General features: G+C 38.2%; 2 protein-coding genes across 4 annotated transcripts in view; one reads left to right on the plus strand and one right to left on the minus strand.

The window, feature by feature from the left end:
* Positions 1-277: 277 nt before the first annotated feature.
* Positions 278-12,399, minus strand: MORN2 (MORN repeat containing 2). The gene is made up of 8 exons (XM_088841791.1): positions 12,356-12,399; positions 8,193-8,370; positions 7,987-8,100; positions 7,804-7,933; positions 3,505-3,555; positions 2,959-3,065; positions 2,094-2,230; positions 278-505 (listed from the first exon to the last, which is right to left on the minus strand). Exons 1-8 carry the CDS (start codon positions 12,397-12,399, stop codon positions 403-405), a joined length of 864 nt encoding a protein of 287 aa, XP_088697917.1. The 3' UTR covers positions 278-402.
* Positions 7,979-18,792, plus strand: part of DHX57 (DExH-box helicase 57) — a 63,414-nt gene continuing 52,600 nt past the window's right edge. For 2 of the 3 annotated variants that reach the window (XM_055399322.2, XM_055399325.2), the window contains exons 1-2: positions 8,026-8,339; positions 14,451-14,668. In XM_055399322.2, coding sequence (XP_055255297.1) covers positions 14,457-14,668 — 212 coding nt within the window. In that variant the 5' untranslated portion in view covers positions 8,026-8,339; positions 14,451-14,456. The other variant, XM_055399324.2, reaches the window with a different exon arrangement.

Consider the following 18,792-nt stretch of genomic DNA (forward strand, 5'->3'; position numbering starts at 1 on the left):
TAAGACATAGATATACCTTTTAAAGATGACAAAATTCCAGTACAGGATTGGAAACTGACTTTGTCAAGATCTGCATAGTTTATATTAAAATGAACAAACAAACTCTCAATTGAATCATATAATTTCTTTCTCTTTATCTTAGTTCCCTCACTAGGGATCAAACCTGCACCCCCTACAGTAGAAGCACGGAGTTTTAACCACTGGACTACCAGGGAAGTCCCCACATAATTTATTTTAAATTAATTATAAGATGATCAAAAGAAAGTTCAAAAAGGTGTAAATGAGTGATGGTTTTATTGGCAAAAGTAAATAGTGTATGAAGATGACAGATTTAGTTGTTTTCATTGTTTTCCTTACAAGTAAAAGCTGCAATTACCACATTAAAACTTTAATGCAGGCTATCTACATATGGAGCTTTAGCCTCAGGCCTGGAGCAGCTGTGAAATGAAAGTTACCACACCATTCTAGTCCTTGGATATCGGTATATTGTCCTTGACCTTCCACCCTGCAACAGTAAAAAATAAGTGTGTTCATTAACAAGACCAGAAATTTACAGTCCAGGTATAAGACTGTCTAGTATATTATATACTATGTCTGAAGAATTATATCATTCTGCTTTCAAACTTTGATTTAAAACCTGACATCCTATTTTTATATCCTAGAAAAAAAATACTACTATTCCAAACAAACATTGTCATTATACAAACTTTTATGTCTAAAATTTTAGGATTACATATGCTTAGTTTAGACAAAACCAGAACAGTCACAAAATGAAAAGTTTATATTGGTTCCGTTCGTTCCGTTCTGTCGCTCAGTAGTGTCCGACTCTTTGCGACCCCGTGGACTGTAGCCTACCAGGCTTCTCCGTCCATGGGATTCTCCAGGCAAGAATACTGGAGTGGGTTACCGTTTCCTTCTCCAGGGGATCTTCCCGACCCAGGGATCGAACCCGGGTCTCCCGCATTGGAGGCAGACGCTTTAACCTCTGAGCCACTCTGACTTAATTAGTCCATTTATTCAACAAATGTTTACTGATCTTCAACTATGTTTGAGATGCTATGCTCTATGCTGGTGTTTCCTGGACTATTTGGAGTGGTGAAAATGCACTTCACAGAACCAAACAGACCTTTATCCCATGGGTTAGAGTTTTGTCCCTTTATTAATATCAGTGGGAAAAGTTTATATACTGTCATCACAGACTTGGCAACAGAAGAGGTGAACACTTTGCTACCCTCCTCAATATGTATCAACCACTTCAAAACAATTAGGTTGCATTTTAAATTCTGGAAATAATAAGGGGGTAGTTATAAATAAACATGAAACCTCTGGATGACATAGTATTTGGTGTGAGGATTAAGTTTATAAAGATGTGTGAGGGTGGGGGTGGAGATTTGGATGAAGATGGTCAAAAGGTACAAATTTCCAGTTACAAGATGAATAAAGTATTAGGAATGTAATATACAAGATGATAAATATAATTAACACTTTTATATGTTATATATAAAAGTTGAGAGTAAATCCTTAGTCCTCATCACAAGAAAAAAATATTTTTCTTTTTTTATTACTTTATATCAATGTGAGATGATGAATGTTCACTAAATTTATTGTGGTAATCACTTCATGATATATGCAAATCAAATCATTATGCTGTATACCTTGAATTTATACAGTGCTGTACATGAATGACATCTCAAACTGGAAGAAAATATAAAATAAAATTTAAAACTATAAAGAAACCTTATCAAGATATTTCAAGCGAAAATAATTTTTGGACTAAATTTTCTCAATAATTGCAACAAACTTTCCATTTCCAATATGACTGCAAAAAGTTCCATAGGAAAAAAGGAGTCAAGAGGAAATAAATGAAAAATCTAATAGAATATCACTAGGAATGATATGTTTTGGAGGCTCGTGATGTCCTTAGCCTCTCTCATAACATTTTTCCCCAAAATGATAATCCAACAATTCTTCTAAAATATAAGTATATTTTAACTAAATACATTACAAAATAAATTTAGCATTAACTAAATTTTTAGGCAAATATGCCTGAAAAATATCTTTTAGACTACAGTGACTTTTTACTTTAAACTCACCTGTTTTCATTGAAATTTCCAGTGTACTTTGCCCCAGTTGGGAATGTATAAGTTCCCAGTCCATGAAACATATTGTCCTTAAAGTGTCCTTCATATATTGCTCCTGAAAAATGCTCAAGTCTTCCAAAACCATTCATCTGTTTGTAACAAAGGAAATGACCTCAGTAACTAATCTTCAGTTCCATTAGTCTATTTCTAAAAAGTATACACATATGTCTGTCATCCATTTAGTTATTAGTTAATCTAACATTGTATCACCCTTTATTTCCACAAAAATAAGACAACATTTTTATCATTGTCCTTTGTATGTCTGTCTCTGTGAAGCTGACAAAGTCAGTGTTTCTGATCTGGGGATCTTGAACATCTTGGAGGTCCATAATGATAATAACAGGGCTCCTCAAGATACCTTGAATATATAGAAAATCTTAAAGGCCAACCCATTTAGTTAGCCCAGAAATGGTACAAAGAAGTTGTTAAGAACAGAAATTAGCATTCAAGCAGACCCAAGAACATATTTTTGTTTCATTACTTACTAGCTAGGCAGGAAATCTGAGCCCAATTTCCCTCAATTGTAAAATAGCAATATTAATGATATCAAACTCATTAAGCTGCTATAAGGATTAAATGAGAAAATTATGTAATGAGTTTAGTTTGTTCAATGAATAGGAAATGAGAAAGATTATGACAATTAGCTCTCTGAATGAGTTTCATACTATCCCTTATACTCATATATATTAAATATAATAATTTGTTATTTTTATTGCATGGCCTACTCATACGTGTTTTTTGAAATGGCAAAATGCCAGGAATCATTTAACTAACAGAGTTACTTATCCACTGTCAATATTCAAAACAATAATAATACCTTGTCATCTTTCCAGCTTCCTGTGTAGACAATCCCATTAGGAGTGGTATGAATACCTATTCCATTTCTCTCAATGACTCCAGAAGATGTTCTTGTACAGTCCCCATCTAAGTAAGAGAGAAATACTGAAGATTATAAACGGGAACCCTGTTTGGCTAAATAATGAAGTATGTTTAGGCTTAATCAGAACTGCATCACAGTGGGTCTCTCTGCTTTCCTAGCACTAAAACTAGTGAGACCAGAGATGAGGCACTCCATGGACCTTTAAATCACTGAGACTGAAGGGCCTGGAATACTGACATATGGCTATGGCCCTCCCATAGGTTTCCAAGGCACACTGTCTATACTTAACTTTAGAGTTTAAGATTTAAAATCTGTTCCTCCATTAGTATCTTTTTTTCTCTCCATTAGTATTTCTGTGTGATTTTATTTAATGGAGTCAATATCTCAATAGTACTTTTATCAAGTGTGACAGTCTCAGTTTTGCACTCTTAAGCTATTTAATTTTAATCTATATAGAAAAAAGTAATTGAAATGTATGCTTACCATACTTGTCTCCATTTGGAAATATAAAGTTTATCTTAAATACTTCTGGAGCTGTTTTAAAAAATTTAAGAAAAATCCCATAAACATATTTTTAAAAGTTTTTTATTCTTTGATATGAACAATTTTTAAAGTCTTTATTGAATTTGGTCCAATATTGTTTCTGTTTTATGTTTTGGTTTTTTGGCTGCGAGGCATATGGGATCTTAGCTTCCCAACCAGGGATCAAACCCACACCCCCTGCACTGGAAGGTGAAGTCTTAATCAGTGGACCAAAAGGGAAGTCTCAAGCTTAAACATTTTTATGTTATAAGACCTATAACAAATTTGCTTTAAGAGCCAACCAAATAGACTCACTTTATATTCATGTTTATTTGGCATTTCCATAGTGGAGTGTAGGGTTCTGGGGAAATAATTTTGTCTAGATGATCTATTTTTATTTGTTTATTTTAACAGCTTTATTAATACATAATTCACATACCACAAAAATTACTCTTTAAAAGTGTACAAAATTCATTTGTTTTCACATACTCAAGTTGTATAACTGTCACCACAATCTAATTTTAGAATATTTTAGTCACCCTCAAAAGAAATCTTGTACATATTATCAGTTGCTCTCTATTACCCTCAAACCTACCCAACCACACCCCCAGACCCTGGAAAACAATAATCTATAATCTCTATGCATTGGTATAATCCAGACAGTTCATAGAAAGGAATCATACAATATGTGGTCCTTTGTGAGTAGCTTCTTTTACTCAGCTTCAAGTTTCATCCATGTTGCAGCATGTATTAGTATTTTATTACTTTTTATTGCTGAATAGTCCATGGTACAAAAATAACACATTCGGTTTATTTATCCATTCATCAGTTGATGGTCAGCTGAGTTGTCTCCAGTTTGGGCTGTTATGAGTAATGCTACTATAAACATTCATGTATAATTTTTTGTATGGGCATATGCTTTTATTTCTCTTGGGTATATATGATCTATTGATTATTTCACAGAGGTAAGGTAGAGTGAGGAATCTTAGAATTGGCAGTAGGAAGAAATAGACAAAAAAGATAGTAAGTGAGAAGAGGCAGGGGAAGGAGTGGGATCCAAACAGAATGAGATTGGAATGAAGACCAGATAAAAAATGAAAAAAGAAAACAACAGGACTGGGGGGCAGGGGGTGGAGTGGAATCTATGCCTCAGAACTCTGGGACATTTAGTGGATGAAAACATTAGAAACTAATTTTTTCCAATACTGAAGAAAACATATTGGAGATGATAACTATAACTTCTAGAACAACAGTCAATTAGAATGTTACTCAAAGTGTGGCCCATGCATTAGACTCATTTAGGATGCTTTACAAGTTCCTAGGCCCTACTCCACACCGCTGTTGCTGCTAAGTCACTTCAGTCGTGTCCGACTCTGTGAGACCCCACAGACGGCAGCCCACCAGGCTCCCCCGTCCCTGGGATTCTCCAGGCAAGAACACTGGAGTGCGTTGCCATTTCCTTCTCCAATGCATGAAAGTGAAAAGTGAAAGTGAAGTGGGTCAGTCATGTCCGACCCCATGGACTGCAGCCTACCAGGCTCCTCCATCCATGGGATTTTCCAGGCAAGAGTACTGGAGTGGGTTGCCATTGCTTTCTCCGCTACTCCACACTACTGAATCAGAATCTCTATGGGTGGGACAAGAGAACTGATCTTTTCAACTGGAATACTAACCTGAGTGCCAGTTACGAAAGGCTGGAAGCTCATCCCCTCTGAGAAAACAGAGTAAATAAACAAAACAGGCAGAAGACTTAAACATCATCAGAAAGGGAGAGCCCAGCAGCCTTCAGACAGGAGTAGACACTTATGAAAAATAATTAACAATTTAGGGAATGAATAATTTAACTGTGAAAAGAGAAGTAAAAAGCAAAGGAGAAAAGGAAAGATAGAACCCATTTGAATGCAGAGTTCCAAAGAAGAGCAAGGAGAGATAAGAAAGCCTTCCTCAGTGATCAGTGCAAAGAAATAGACGAAAACAACGAATGGGAATGACTTCAGATCTCTTCAAGAAAATTAGAGATACCAAGGGAACATTTCATGCAAAGATAGGCACAATAAAGGACAGAAATGGTATGAACCTAACAGAAGCAGAAGATATTAAGAAGTGGTGGCAAGAATACACAGAAGAACTGTACAAAGAAGATCTTCATGACCCAGATAATCACGATGGTGTGATCACTCTCCTAGAGCCAGACATCCTGGAATGAGAAGGCAAGTGGGCCTTAAGAAGCATCACTACGAACAAAGCTAGTGGAGGTGATGGAATTCCAGTTGAGCTATTTCAAATCCTGAAGGATGGATGCTGTGAAAGTGCTGCACTCAATATGCCAGCAAATTTGGAAAACTCAGCAGTGGCCACGGGACTGGAAAAGGTCAGTTTTCATTCCAATCCCAAGGAAAGGCAATGCCAAAGAATGCTCAAACTACCCCACAATTGCACTCATCTCACACGCTAGTAAAATCATGCTCAAAATTCTCCAAGCCAGGCTTCAGCAATATGTGAACCATGAACATCCAGATGTTCGAGCTGGTTTCAGAAAAGGCAGAGTCACCAGAGATCAAATTGCCAACATCTGCTGGATCATGGAAAAAGCAAGAAAGTTCCAGAAAAACATCTATTTCTGCTCTAGTGACTATGCCAAAGCCTTTGACTGTGTGGATCACAATAAACTGTGGAAAATTCTTCAAGAGATGGGCATACCAGACCACCTGACCTGCCGCTTGAGACACCTGTATGCAGGTCAGGAAGCAACAGTGAGAACTGGACATGGACAACAGACTGGTTCCAAATAGGAAAAGGAGTACATCAAGGCTGTATATTGTCACTCTGCTTATTTAACTTATATGCAGAGTACATCATGAGGAACGCTGGGCTGGATGATGCCTAAGCTGGAATCAAGATTGCCGGGAGAAATATCAAAAACCTCAGATATGCAGATGATACCAACGTTATGGCAGAAAGTGAAGAACTAAAGAGCCTCTTGATGAAAGTGAAAGAGGAGAGTGAAAAAGTTGGCTTAAAGCTCAACATTCAGAAAACTAATATCATGGCATCAGGTCCCATCACTTCATGGCAAATAGATGGGGAGACAGTGGAAACAGTGAGAGACTTTATTTTTCTGGGCTCCAAAATCACTGCAGATGGTGACTGCAGCCATGATATTAAAAGATGCTTACTCCTTGGAAGGAAAGTTATGACCAACCTAGACAGCATATTAAAAAGCAGACACATTACTTTGCCAATAAAGATCCAGCTAGTCAAGGCTAAGGTTTTTCCAGTAGTCATGTATGGATATGAGAGCTGGACTATACAGAAAGCTGAGCACCAAAGAATGGATGCTTTTGAACTGTGGTGTTGGAGAAGACTCTTGAGAGTCCCTTGGACTGCAAGGAGATCAAACCAGTCCATCCTAAAGGAGATGGACTGAGTGTTCACTGAAAGGACTGTTGTCAAAGCTGAAACTCCAATACTTTGGCCACCTGATGCGAAGAGCTGATTCATTTGAAAAGACCCTGATGCTGGGAAAGATTGAAGGCAGGAGGAGAAGGGGACAACAGAGGATGAGATGGTTGGATGGTATCACCAACTCAATGGACTTGATTTTGGGTAGATTCCGGGAGTTGGTGATGGACAGGGAGGCCTGGCGTGCTGCAGTCCATGGGGTCACAAAGAGTCAGACACGACTGAGCGACTGAACTAAACTGAACTGAACTGTTGAAATAAACTGCCTTAGAAGGGCTGAAGAGCAGTGACTACCGTTGAAAAGTGAATTAGTGAACTGGAATACAAGGCTGAACATTTTTCCCAGAAAGAGGCATAAAGGAAAACAGAGATATCACCTGACAAACCTTTCATATCTCCCCTCATCCCAGACTCTTCTAGGAGCCCCCACAACACTCTTGGTCTATCCCTACTGTAGTTTGTGTGCGTGTGTGGTCTATCCCTACTGTAGTGTGTCTGTGTGTGTTGATCTATCCCTAGGGCCCCCACAACACTCTTGGTCTATCCCTACCGTAGTAGGGATAACCTAAAGGAACCTAAGAGGTGCAGACTGGGAGTACGCAGGCACTGGCCTAATGTGTCACACCAGCGAATCGACGGCCGAATGAGAGCTAGAATTCAGGTCTCCAGATTCCCTCTCCTGGGGCTCTCCCTGTACCCCCAGCCCACCAGGAAATCTGTCTCATCCTCACTGGAGTTGCCAGGGGCCGGCTCACTGCGAGATCTACTTAAGAGACGTTGAGAGGATGGGGCACTCACTTGACACAGGGCTGCGGGAGAGATTTTCTGGACTCTGCGATTCTCCCCGGGCCGCCAGCTCCGTGGCCTGGAGGGAAGGAAGCCGAAGTTCAGCGCCGGGTGCGACATGGTTGCTAGGGCGACCAGGCACCTCTCACCCGGAAGCGAAGAGGTTGAGCCAATCAGAAAGCGCCAGGGCTGTACCGCTGTAGCGGGGCCGCTGCGGAGCCGCTCCAGGTAAGGTCCGGGTGGGTAGCAGCGCCCGTGCAGGGCTCTCCGCTGGGCGCCACGTCGGAACAGGTGGCCTGGGAAGTAGCGCTACAAACCCGGGACGGTCGCCCCTTTCGCGGACGAGGGATGTGTGTCCGTGTGCGTGGTCCGCGCGTCTCCCTGGTGGTCAGTGTGCGGACCTTTCCACCGTCAACCTCTCCCGCAGTGGGCAGGGTCTGAGGAGCCTCCCGGCCCGGTGGGATCCAGCCTGTGTGGCAGGGGCCGGTGAGTCTGGAGCAGCGGGATCCTAGGCCTGCGACCAGGCCTCGCCTGAGTGGACAGCTGAGGTTTGTACAGCTGAGGCCGGGGAGCTGAATTCTGCGAGATAAAGAGTTGAATTGGAGGGTCTCGGGCTTGTTTCCTGTATCTTAGCTCCATCTACAGTTGGTGGCTATTTAGGGAGAGGATTGGCTACGGTGTATGATGGAAGAAAGATACCAGGTCTGAGTGTCTGCAAGGAGCTGGATGTATGGGGTCAGTCAGAGATTTGCCTGGGAGGGGAATGGTTTGTGTTCAGTTTTCAGCGCCCAGCTTGGTGATTCTGTTCCTGGGGGCCAAATTTAGGTTCTCGTGTCCACGGTGAATAAAGATAGTTGAGATCTCCCCAGGCTAAATGGATTTCTGATGTTTTGGCGACTTAACGGGGCCTGCTTGACCAGGGAAAAACTGCCATTCCCAGGGCTAGCTAATTAACGATTAATCTGACAGCATGCCTTTCATATGCAAACCAACCAGTCCTGCCCACCTTACCTCCAACAACCTCCTTTGTCTAACTACCAAGCCTGTAGTTCACCTGCCCTAAATCCAAGTACCAGGCAACTAGGGACAAGCCCTAGACCTTCAAGCCTGTGCGAGTTACTCAAAGTAGCCATTCCTAAGCTGTTTTCCCTGCCTGGCCTCTTCTTTCCCATGGAAAAACCAAGAAAGGCTGTGGGGTGCCCTTCTCCTTACTCCTTTCTGCCTGCTCCTGACACAGGTGCCTCTCAGGTGCTTCCCTGGCATGGCCTACGAAGGCAAACAGACCTCTCCTTTTTAGGAGAGCTGTAAATTGAAAGTGAAGTCGCTCAGTCGTGTCCGACTCTTTGCGACCCTGTGGACTGTAGCCCACCAGGCTCCTCCATCCATGGGATTCTCCAGGCAAGAGTACTGGAGTGGGTTGCCATTTCCTTCTCCAGGGGATCTTCCTGACCCAGGAATCGAACCCAGCTCTCCCGCATTGGAGGCAGACGCTTTAACCTCTGAGCCACCAGGGAAGCCCCAACTTTTTCTTTTGATGGTATTAATCTCTCTGTGTCAGCACTCAGTCACCTTTCTAAATTAAGGCTCAGGCACAAATCAAAGCGGTGCTGGCTTAACATTAAATTTTGAATTGAAAATACAAAGTACGTGTTTGGGGGGTAAAAGGGAAATATGGGGGAAAGAATTTCAGCTTTGGAGTCAAATAGATTATTTAAGACCCTAGGTCTAGGCTTTGCTTCTATAGTAGTGACATTGGACAAGTCGTGTAATTTATCTGTACTCTAGTTTCCTCCTCTATAAAATACAGAAAATAATACTTGCCTTCTAGGAGTTTTACAGAATTAACTGAAATAATCTTAATGTTTCCCCTCTATGCAGACTTATATTTTCAACTATGTTCTACACATCTCCATTTGAATGTCTGGAGGCATCTCCAGTGTAACATCCATTCTGAACTTGTGACACTCCTGTATCTTTTCCTGTCCATTCCCTGGTGGCTCAGATGGTAAAGCGTTTGCCCACAGTGAGGGATACCCAGGTTCGATCCCTAGGTTGGGAAGATCCCCTGGAGAAGGAAATGGCAACCCACTCCAGTACTCTTGCCTAGAACATTTCATGGACGGAGGAGCCTGGTAGGCTACAGTCCACGGGGTCGCAAAGAGTTAGACATGACTGAGCGACTTCACTTCACATTCCCATTCTGATCACATGGCTGAGCACAGAACCCCTATTCACCTAGTTAAGCTAGGCCCTCAAATTTTACAGTAATTCTAGACACTTCTTATACCTTTCATCTAATTCATCTACCATTAAAATGCATTGGGACTCTATGGCCACTTTTCAACTCTACTTGTTCCCTCCATAGTCCAACTCACAGTTTAATTTTGTTTTTTATCTCCTACCTGAACAATTGCAGTAGTTTCCTAACTGGCCTCCTGGTTCTCCTCACCTCCCTACAGTCGTTTTATTCTTCACATAGCAACTGGAATCATTGTTTTAGAACTGAAGTCAGTCGTACCAAGCTTTTGCTTTTGCTCTCTATTGACTTTCTATTATATTTAGAGTAAAATTCAAAGTTCTTCCCAGGGCTTATATGGCCATCTCTGCTCTCTGACCTCATCTCCTTTGCTTACTAAGTTGCAGACCCACAAGACTCCTCATTGTTCAGCCCACTGTACTGAAGATGTTATTCTGGACTTGGACCCTTTTCACCTACTATTGCTTCTGCTTAGAGTGTTCTTTTTACAAATATTTCATGACTCATTTTCTGCATGTTCACATGTCTGCTCAAATATGATCTCAGAAAGATGATCACTCTTGCCTGACCACTCTATCTGAAAAAAGACTCAGTCTTTTTTCTTCTTAGTACTTAATTAATATTGTGTATTTGTTTATTGTCATCTTAGTCTCTAGAGGATGAGCTTCATGAGGCAAGATTTTGTTGTCTTTGCTGTTGTATCCCTAGAATCTAGCACTTAATAAGTGTTCAATAAATATTTGTGGAATGAATAAATAAATAAATGGCTCTCCATTCTCATATCAATCATTTATTCAACCCTCAGCCATTCCTCAAATACATATTGAATTCCTGTTATATGCTATACACTGTTAGAGGTCCAATGGTAATCAACATGGATATACTCCTTGCCTTCAGAGAACTTTCGGGGCGGGGAGATAAACATCACAGAAACAGTAAATACGTATAATTATAAAGGATTTTGAAGAAAGGAATATCAAGAGACCTAGTTCAGTTTCTACGTATTTGTGAGTTTTTTTCCCAGTTATTTCCCTGCTTTTGGTTTCAAATTTCATTTTAGTTTGGTTGCAAAACATACTTTATAAATTTATTAAGGTTTGTTTTATAGGCTAGTATATCGTCTATCCTGGAAAATTTTCCTTGTCCGCATACGAAAAATGTATTTTTTTTGTTGGGTAAAATGTTCTATAGATGTCTCTTAGGTCAAGTTGGTTTTTACTGTGTAATTGTTACCTCTTCCTCATGGATTGACTCTCTTATCTTTATGAAATGTTCTTCTTTATCACTAACAAGATTTTTTGCTTTAAACTCTATTTTGTTTGATATTAGCGTAGTTGCTGCAGCTTTCTTGTGGTTTCTGCTTGCATGATTTCTCTTTTTCCATCTTTTACTTTTCATTTATTTGTATCTTTGAATTTAAAGTGATAGACAGCATATACTTGGATCTTGTTTTTATTCACTAATAATTTGTCTTTTGATTGGATTGTTTAATCCATTCACATTTAATATGTTATTGGTATAGTGGGATTTATTTTTTCCGTTCTACTTTTAGTTGTCAATATGTCTCATGTCTATTTTGTTTCACTGTTCCTACTTTACTGTTTTCTTTTGCGTTAAATTATTCAATAAATATTTCCTAATGCAGTATTTTAATTTCTTTAGTGATTTTTTTTTATTACATTTTTTTTGAATTTTTGGTTTACTTTTTAGTGACTGCTCAAGGATTTGTCATATACCTCTTAGCATATCAGAGTCAACTTCACATTTATACTAACTCAATTTTGGTAAATATAGAAATGTTACTCTCATATAGCTGTATGCTTTTCCCCTCCTTTTTGCAGTAAATATTCCACATGTAAGCAATATCATATGATATTTGTCTTTGTCTGAGTTACTTCATTTAGTATGATAATCTCTAGGTCCATCCATATTGTTAATGGCATTATTGCATTCATTTTTATGACTTAGTAATATTCCATTGTGTATATATACCATGTTTTCTTTGTCCATTCATCTGTCAGTAAAACCTGAGGTTGCATCCCCAACTGTGTATTGTTATAGTTATTACTTTGCCATCTGTAGTCATTTTATTAACCCAGTCCGTCTATGCTCCCACCAACCTGCTTTGTTCTGTTACAGCAAATACATTACATTTTTGCGTATCACAAACCCACTATTATATCATATACATATTATTTTATACGGTTGCTTTTTAAATCAGTTATGTGAAGAAAGAAGAAAATATGGATATACACTGTTTGGTAGGTTTTGGAGGGGGTTGATTTTGTTTTGTATTTACATAGTTACCTTTGCTGGTGCTCCTTTTTGTGTGTGTGAGTTCGGATTACCATCTAGGATCACTTTCTTCAGCTTAAACAAATTCCTATAGTATTTTTTTGTAAAGCAGATCTTACTGGGTTTATGTCTGTAAGTGACAAGTTGTTTTTCTCTAAATGCTTTCAAGACTTCTTGTCTTTAACCTTTAGCATTTTTATGTATTGTGTCTATTTATGGATTTGTGGATCTCTGGGTTTATCCTATTTGAAGTCCTTAGAACTTCCTGTGTGTGTCGGTTATTGTCTTTCAATAAATTTGATAAGTCTTCTATCATTATTTCTTATATTTTTTCTGTTCTTTTCTTTCTCTTTCCTGTTCTTCTGGTATTCCTGTTATGCATACTACTAACTTTGGACTTAGTTTGGGTGTAGTTAGTTGACTTAGTTTGTGCTTAGTTTGTTCTTTTTTTCTGGTTCCTTAAGATGTAAATCTAGGTTGTTTATTTGAGATCATTTCTTTTTCTTAACATAGACATTTATTATGATAAACTTCCCTCTTAGAGAACTCCTTTTGCTGTATCCCATAATTTTTGGTATATTGTGTTTTCATTTTCAGTTGTTTGAGGATATTTTAAAATTTCCTTTTGATTTTGTCTTTGACCCACTGGTTGTTCAGAAGCATGTTATTTATTTTCCATACATTTATGAATTTTCCAGTTTTCCTTCTTTTATTGATTTCTAGTTTTATACCATTGTTATCAGAAAAGATGTTTGATTTGTTCTCACTCTTCTTAAATTTGTCAAGACTTGTTTTATGGCCTAACATACTGTCTATCCTGAAAAATATTTCATGTGGCTTTGAATGAAATGTTCTGTGTATATCTATTATAGCTCAAGTTGAATTTTTCTTTTACTGGATGATTATCTTTCTGGATGATCAGACCATTGTTGAAAGTGTGATATTAAAGTCTCCTATTATTGTTATATTGCTGGCTACTTCCTCTCAATTATGTTAATGCTTGCTTTATATATTTAGATGCTCTGATATTGGGAGCATAAATATTTATAATTGTTAGATTCTCTTGATACATTGACCCCTTTATCACTGTATAATGATTTTCTTTGTCTCTTGTCACAGTGTTTGACTTAAAGGCTATTTTGCCTGAGTATAGCTACCCCTGCTCTCTTTTCGTTTCCATGTGCATTTACAGTCTTTTATATCCCTTCACTTTCAGTCTGTGTGTCTTTGCAGCTGAAGCAATTCTCTTGCAGGCTGCATGTAGTTGAGTCTTATTTTTTTTTATCCATTCAACTATTTTATGTATTTTGATGGGAGAATTTAGTCCATTTACATTTAAAGTAATTATTGATAAGTAAGGACTTAATGCCATATTGTTGTTTCCTGAGCATTTTTAAGATCTTTTATTTCTTTCTCTCTTGATATCTTCCTTTATGATTTGATGATTTTCTATAGTGGTATGCTTTGATTTTTTTTTCCTCTTCATCTTTTGTGTATCTACTGTAGATTAAAAAATTTTTTTAATTCTATAATTTATTTCTTGCTATAGATTTTTAATGTGTAATTTGTTTTTTTTTTTACTGTGAGGCTAATGTAAGACATCTTATAACATTCTACTTTAAGCTGATAGCATCTTAACTTCAATCGCATTAAAGAGTTTTACACTTTTACTCCCCTCCAGGCACAATCTTTTAGCCAGAACTGTTTCTAAAAATATATATATGCAAATATAAATTTTATTTATCAAATCATATATTAAATACATGAAACATCTCTTTTAGAGTTTTTAAACCCTGTGCCAGACCTAACCAAATCAGAATGTAGCATGGGACCCTACATACCCCATGTGTGATTTAAAAACTTCTCCATGTGTTTCTGATGCACCTCCCGGTTAAGAAACTTGTGTCAGAGAAATTTATTAAATATTAGGGGAGATGTGCTTATAAATCTTTTGTGAAGCAGTTTGTTCATGCTTCTTCTAAATTGGTCCTTTGAGTGTGTTATCCTTTTTTTTCTTTAAAATAGGCTATATCCTTAACTTTGACAAATAAAGGATTATTATACTTATCTGGTTTTATAATGTCTGTATTACTTTTTTCTCTTGCAGGTGAAAATGAGTTCTTCAGTAAGAAGGAAAGGCAAGCCAGGGAAAGGAGGTGGAAAAGGGTCTTCCAGAGGAGGAAGAGGAAGCAGGAGCCATGCTAGTAAATCTCATGGGGGTGGCAGCAGTGGCGGTGGTATTGGTGGCAATAGAAAGGCATCAAGTAGAATCTGGGATGATGGCGATGACTTTTGTATCTTCAGTGAATCAAGGCATTCATCCAGGTTATTATACTCATTGAATGTTCAAATATGAAAACAGTATCAATTCCTGATGTATGGGACAAAAGATGGTTAAGACAAAGGGGGAAAATGCCAAATAATTCTGGCTAAGTTACTCTTTCTCTTATTTTAAAGTCTTGTAGTCCCCTGCTTTGTGAATTTTTTTAAAAGCATGATGGTAAATAACTCCTTTGGGAGAGGGGTGGGTGTTGAAATCTGAACTTAACTTTAACTTCCATATGACACTGTAAATTGAGTGTAATATTGTTATTGTAGTCAATATTACAGAAAAGTAAATATTGGAAATGGTGAGGGTAATTGAAAATTATCTTAAGTATTTCTCAGGCATTGTAGTTTGAAGGTCCCCAAATGAGATCTGGCTATATCCCTTCTGTTTAGTTGATGAATTATCTATTTTCCAGCCAATCAACCAAATATTTACTGAAGCTTAATGTGATGACCAGAGATAGATATCATGCCCAGACTTCTCTCATAGTCAACTTTTAATTAGTGAATGCTGTTTTTTGTTGTTCAGTCACTTAAGTCATGTCCAGCTCTTGGCAACCTCATGGACTGCAGCACGCCAGGCTCTTCTGTCCTCCACTATCTCCCAGGGTTTGCTCAAATCCACGTCCTTTGAGTCAGTGATGCTACCTAACCATCTCATCCTCTGCTGCCCCCTCTCCTTTTGCCTTCAGTCTTTCCCAGCATTGGTGTCTTTTCCAATAAGTCAGCTCTTCACATCAGGTGGCCAAGTTTTAGAGCTTCACCGTCAGTCCTTCTAATGAATATTCAAGGTTGATTTCCTTTAGGATTGACTGCTTTGGTCGCCTTACAGTCCAAAGGATTCTCAAGAGTTATCTCCAGCACCACATTTTGAAAGCATCAATTCTTTGACACTCAGCCTTCTTTATGATCCAAAGCTCACATCTGTACATGACCACCTTTTTCAGCAAAGTGATGTCTCTGCTTTTTAATACACTCTCTAGGTTTGTCGTAGCTTTCCTTCCAAGGAGCCCGTGTCTTTTACTTTCAGTCCTCTGTGATTATGGAGCCCAAGAAGATAAAATCTATCACTGCTTCCACTATTTCCCCTTCTATTTGCCATGAAGTGATGGGACCAGATGCCATGATCTTAGTTTTTTTAATGTTGAGTTTCAAGCCAGCTTTTTCATTCTCCTCTTTCACCCTCATCCAAAGGCTCTTTAGTTTCTCTTTGCTTTCTGCCATTAAGAGTGATATCATCAGCCTGTCTGAGGTTGTTGCTATTTCTCCTGGGAATCTTGATTTCAGATTATGATTATCCAGCCCAGCATTTCACATGATGTACTCTGCATAAATTCTGATAATTCTAATACATGTTTAATGAAAGTAAAGATTTTCTACTGCATGTTATGCAGTATAAATATAAAGTTCTCATTGTTTTTCAAATTGCACTTTAAGCTGTTTACTTAAATTTTTAAAGATAGACTTCTTTAGAGTTATGTATATATACACAGGCATACACACACTCTTCTGGGAATAATTACCAACTAAATATTGGTTAGAAATATAGGTGAGTGCTGAAGTTTAACTGCATCATACATGCTTTAATTTAAATGAGTTCAATTGTTGCCTTCAGGGAAAAAAAGAAAAAGAAGAACAAATGGTATTTAAGTAGTTAAACTTGCCACTAAATGAATCTGAACTCCATCATGAACAGGACAATGAGAGAGGAAGGTGCTCATTCCTGTCAGTCTCAGTGTCCAAGTGCTTTATATAGTTTAAGCTTCTTGATGCACTGAGTATGTGATATTAACGTGTATTTCTAAATACATATTTCTTATACATAGTCTCTACCATAACCAAATACTTCACTTGGTATGCACCCAGAGAATCTACATTTTTTTCCATTCTAAATGAAAAATGGTCATTTTTGGACATACTGAGAGATAATATATCAATTCAAACTAGATTCCTTTTTAAGAAATCTTCCAGAATAATTTAAAGCTATATTTTCACATTAGCTGCTGACCTAAGAACCTAACTGCTGAGTTAGATGTAGCTCCATTCTTTCTGAAAACACTTACTTTATAGGTTCTTAGGGTCTTAGATGTTCATTCACACAGGAAATACTGACTTAGTGCCTACTATGAGCCAGACAGTGTTTTAGGGACCAGGATTACAACAATGAATAAAATATTGTCTTGGTGTTCATACAAGGAGGTTTGAGATATAAAACCTGTAAACAAAGGTGTAATAATATATCAGGTGGTAAGTACTAGGGAGGAAAATAAAGGACAAAGGGATAGAAAATGCCAAACTGGATTGCTGGTGTTTTTAAATGGTTACTGTTTTCTGTGGAGTGATCAGAGAAGACTTCTCTCTTGATGTGTCATTTGATCCAGGACAAGAAAGAAGTGAAAGAGTAAGCCATGAATCTATCTGAGGGAAGAACATTTGAGACAGAACAGCAAGTGAACAGTTCCTGAGGCAGGAGTTTTAAGAAGATTTAGGGAATGACAAGGAAGTCATGTGGCTAGCATGGATGGGTAAGAAGTATTAGGCAGTTAGATTCGACAGGCTATGCTATATAGAATCTTATAGGCCAGTATAAGGATTTTGTTTTGTTTTTAAGTTTTAAAAATCATGTTTATTGAAGTGTAATTTACATTCAGTAAAACTCACCCTAAAATTTGACAAATGCAGTTATCTCTGTAACCAGCAGTTCTTCAAAATTCACCCATACCCTTTGCAATGAACTCCTCCCTGATCCTTAGGAATGCATTGATCTGTTTTCTGTCAACAGGATGCAATTTAGTTACTAAAATGATTTATTGTAGGAAAAATAAGCACATAAAACCAAGGGAGTTTTTTCTTTGTGTGTGGTTATTTGTTTAGTTGGTTTTTTGACCAAGCTGTGTGGCTTGCTCTGTGGCTTAGTTCCCTTACCAAAGATCAAACCTGGGCCCTCTGCAGTGAAAACACAGAGCTCTAACCACTGAACAGCCAGAGAATTCCCAAAATTCAAGTTTTTAAAAGGATACTTTGGAACATATAATCTTGAGAGTAATCAAAAGAATTGGGATTTTAACATAACCTTTGAAAATTAAAGCACAGTTGTTGACAAACAAATGTGTTGACAAAGTTGTCTTAAGATAGTTGCAGAATAGCTAGTCTAGTTACTGTGTCAGTCTTCAACCTGGGGCTGTTTGGTAGAAAAACTATTTTAAATAATGGAATTTAATTCTACAGAAATTCTCTATGGGGCAGATATATATTCTCACAGATATCTGACACCTTCTCAAAAGATCACCCCTGCTGCCACCATGAAAGGGACAAGGAAAGCAGAAACATCTGTTTATATCAGTCATCTCATGTTCAGATATACCTTGTTGTCTGGTCGCTAAGCATGTCCAGCTTTTTGTGCTGCATGGATTGCAGCATGCCAGACTACCCTGTCCTTCTCTATCTCCCGGAGTTTGCTCAAATTCATATCCATTGAGTCAGTGATGCCATCCAACCATCTTATCCTCTGTCATCCCCTTCTCCTCCTGCCTTCAATCTTTCCCAGCGTCAAGATCTTTTCCAATGAGTCAGCTCTTTGCATCAGTTGGCCAGAGTATTGAAGCTTCATCTTCAGCATCAGTCCTTCCAATGTATTCAGGACTGATTTTCTTTAGGATTGGCTGGTTTGATCTCCTTGCTGTCCAAGGGACTCTCAAGAGTCTTCTCCAACACCGCAGTTCAAAAGCATCAACTCCTCAGCGCTCAGCTTTCTTTATGGTCCAACTCTTAGGTCCATACATGACTACTGGAAAAACCATAACTTTGACTAGACAGACCTTTGTGGGCGAAGTAACATCTCTGCTTTTGAATATGCTGTCTAGGTTGGTCATAGCTTTTCTTCCAGGGAGCAAACATCTTTTAATTTCATGGCTGCAGTCACCATTTGCAGTGATTTGGAGCCCAAGAAAATAAAATCTGTCACTGTTTCCTTTGTTTCTCCATTTGTTTGCCATGTCATGATGATATCAATATAAAATTAAATGATATATTAGATGAGATCAGTATAAAATATTAATATCTTGTAAGTGATAATAGTATTATGGTTATATAAAAGTTTGTCTCTGTTCTTAGGAAATAAC

Source organism: Moschus berezovskii, chromosome 11, assembly GCF_049115385.1.
Source record: "Moschus berezovskii isolate FMDL1 chromosome 11, NW_MosBer_1.0, whole genome shotgun sequence".
NCBI classification, from domain to species: Eukaryota; Metazoa; Chordata; class Mammalia; order Artiodactyla; family Moschidae; genus Moschus; species Moschus berezovskii.

What these genes read in the sequence shown, in the direction of transcription:
- MORN2 (XM_088841791.1), bottom strand. Translation starts at nt 12,399, where the DNA reads ATGGTAATCCGAACTCACACACACAAAAAGGAGCACCAGCAAAG. An exon ending in AAAAAGGAGCACCAGCAAAG is followed by an intron (nt 8,371 to 12,355) that starts GTAACTATGTAA and finishes TTTATCTCGCAG; the next exon opens with AATTCAGCTCCCCGGCCTCA. An exon ending in GAAGCTGGAAAGATGACAAG is followed by an intron (nt 2,231 to 2,958) that starts GTATTATTATTG and finishes TGTTACAAACAG; the next exon opens with ATGAATGGTTTTGGAAGACT.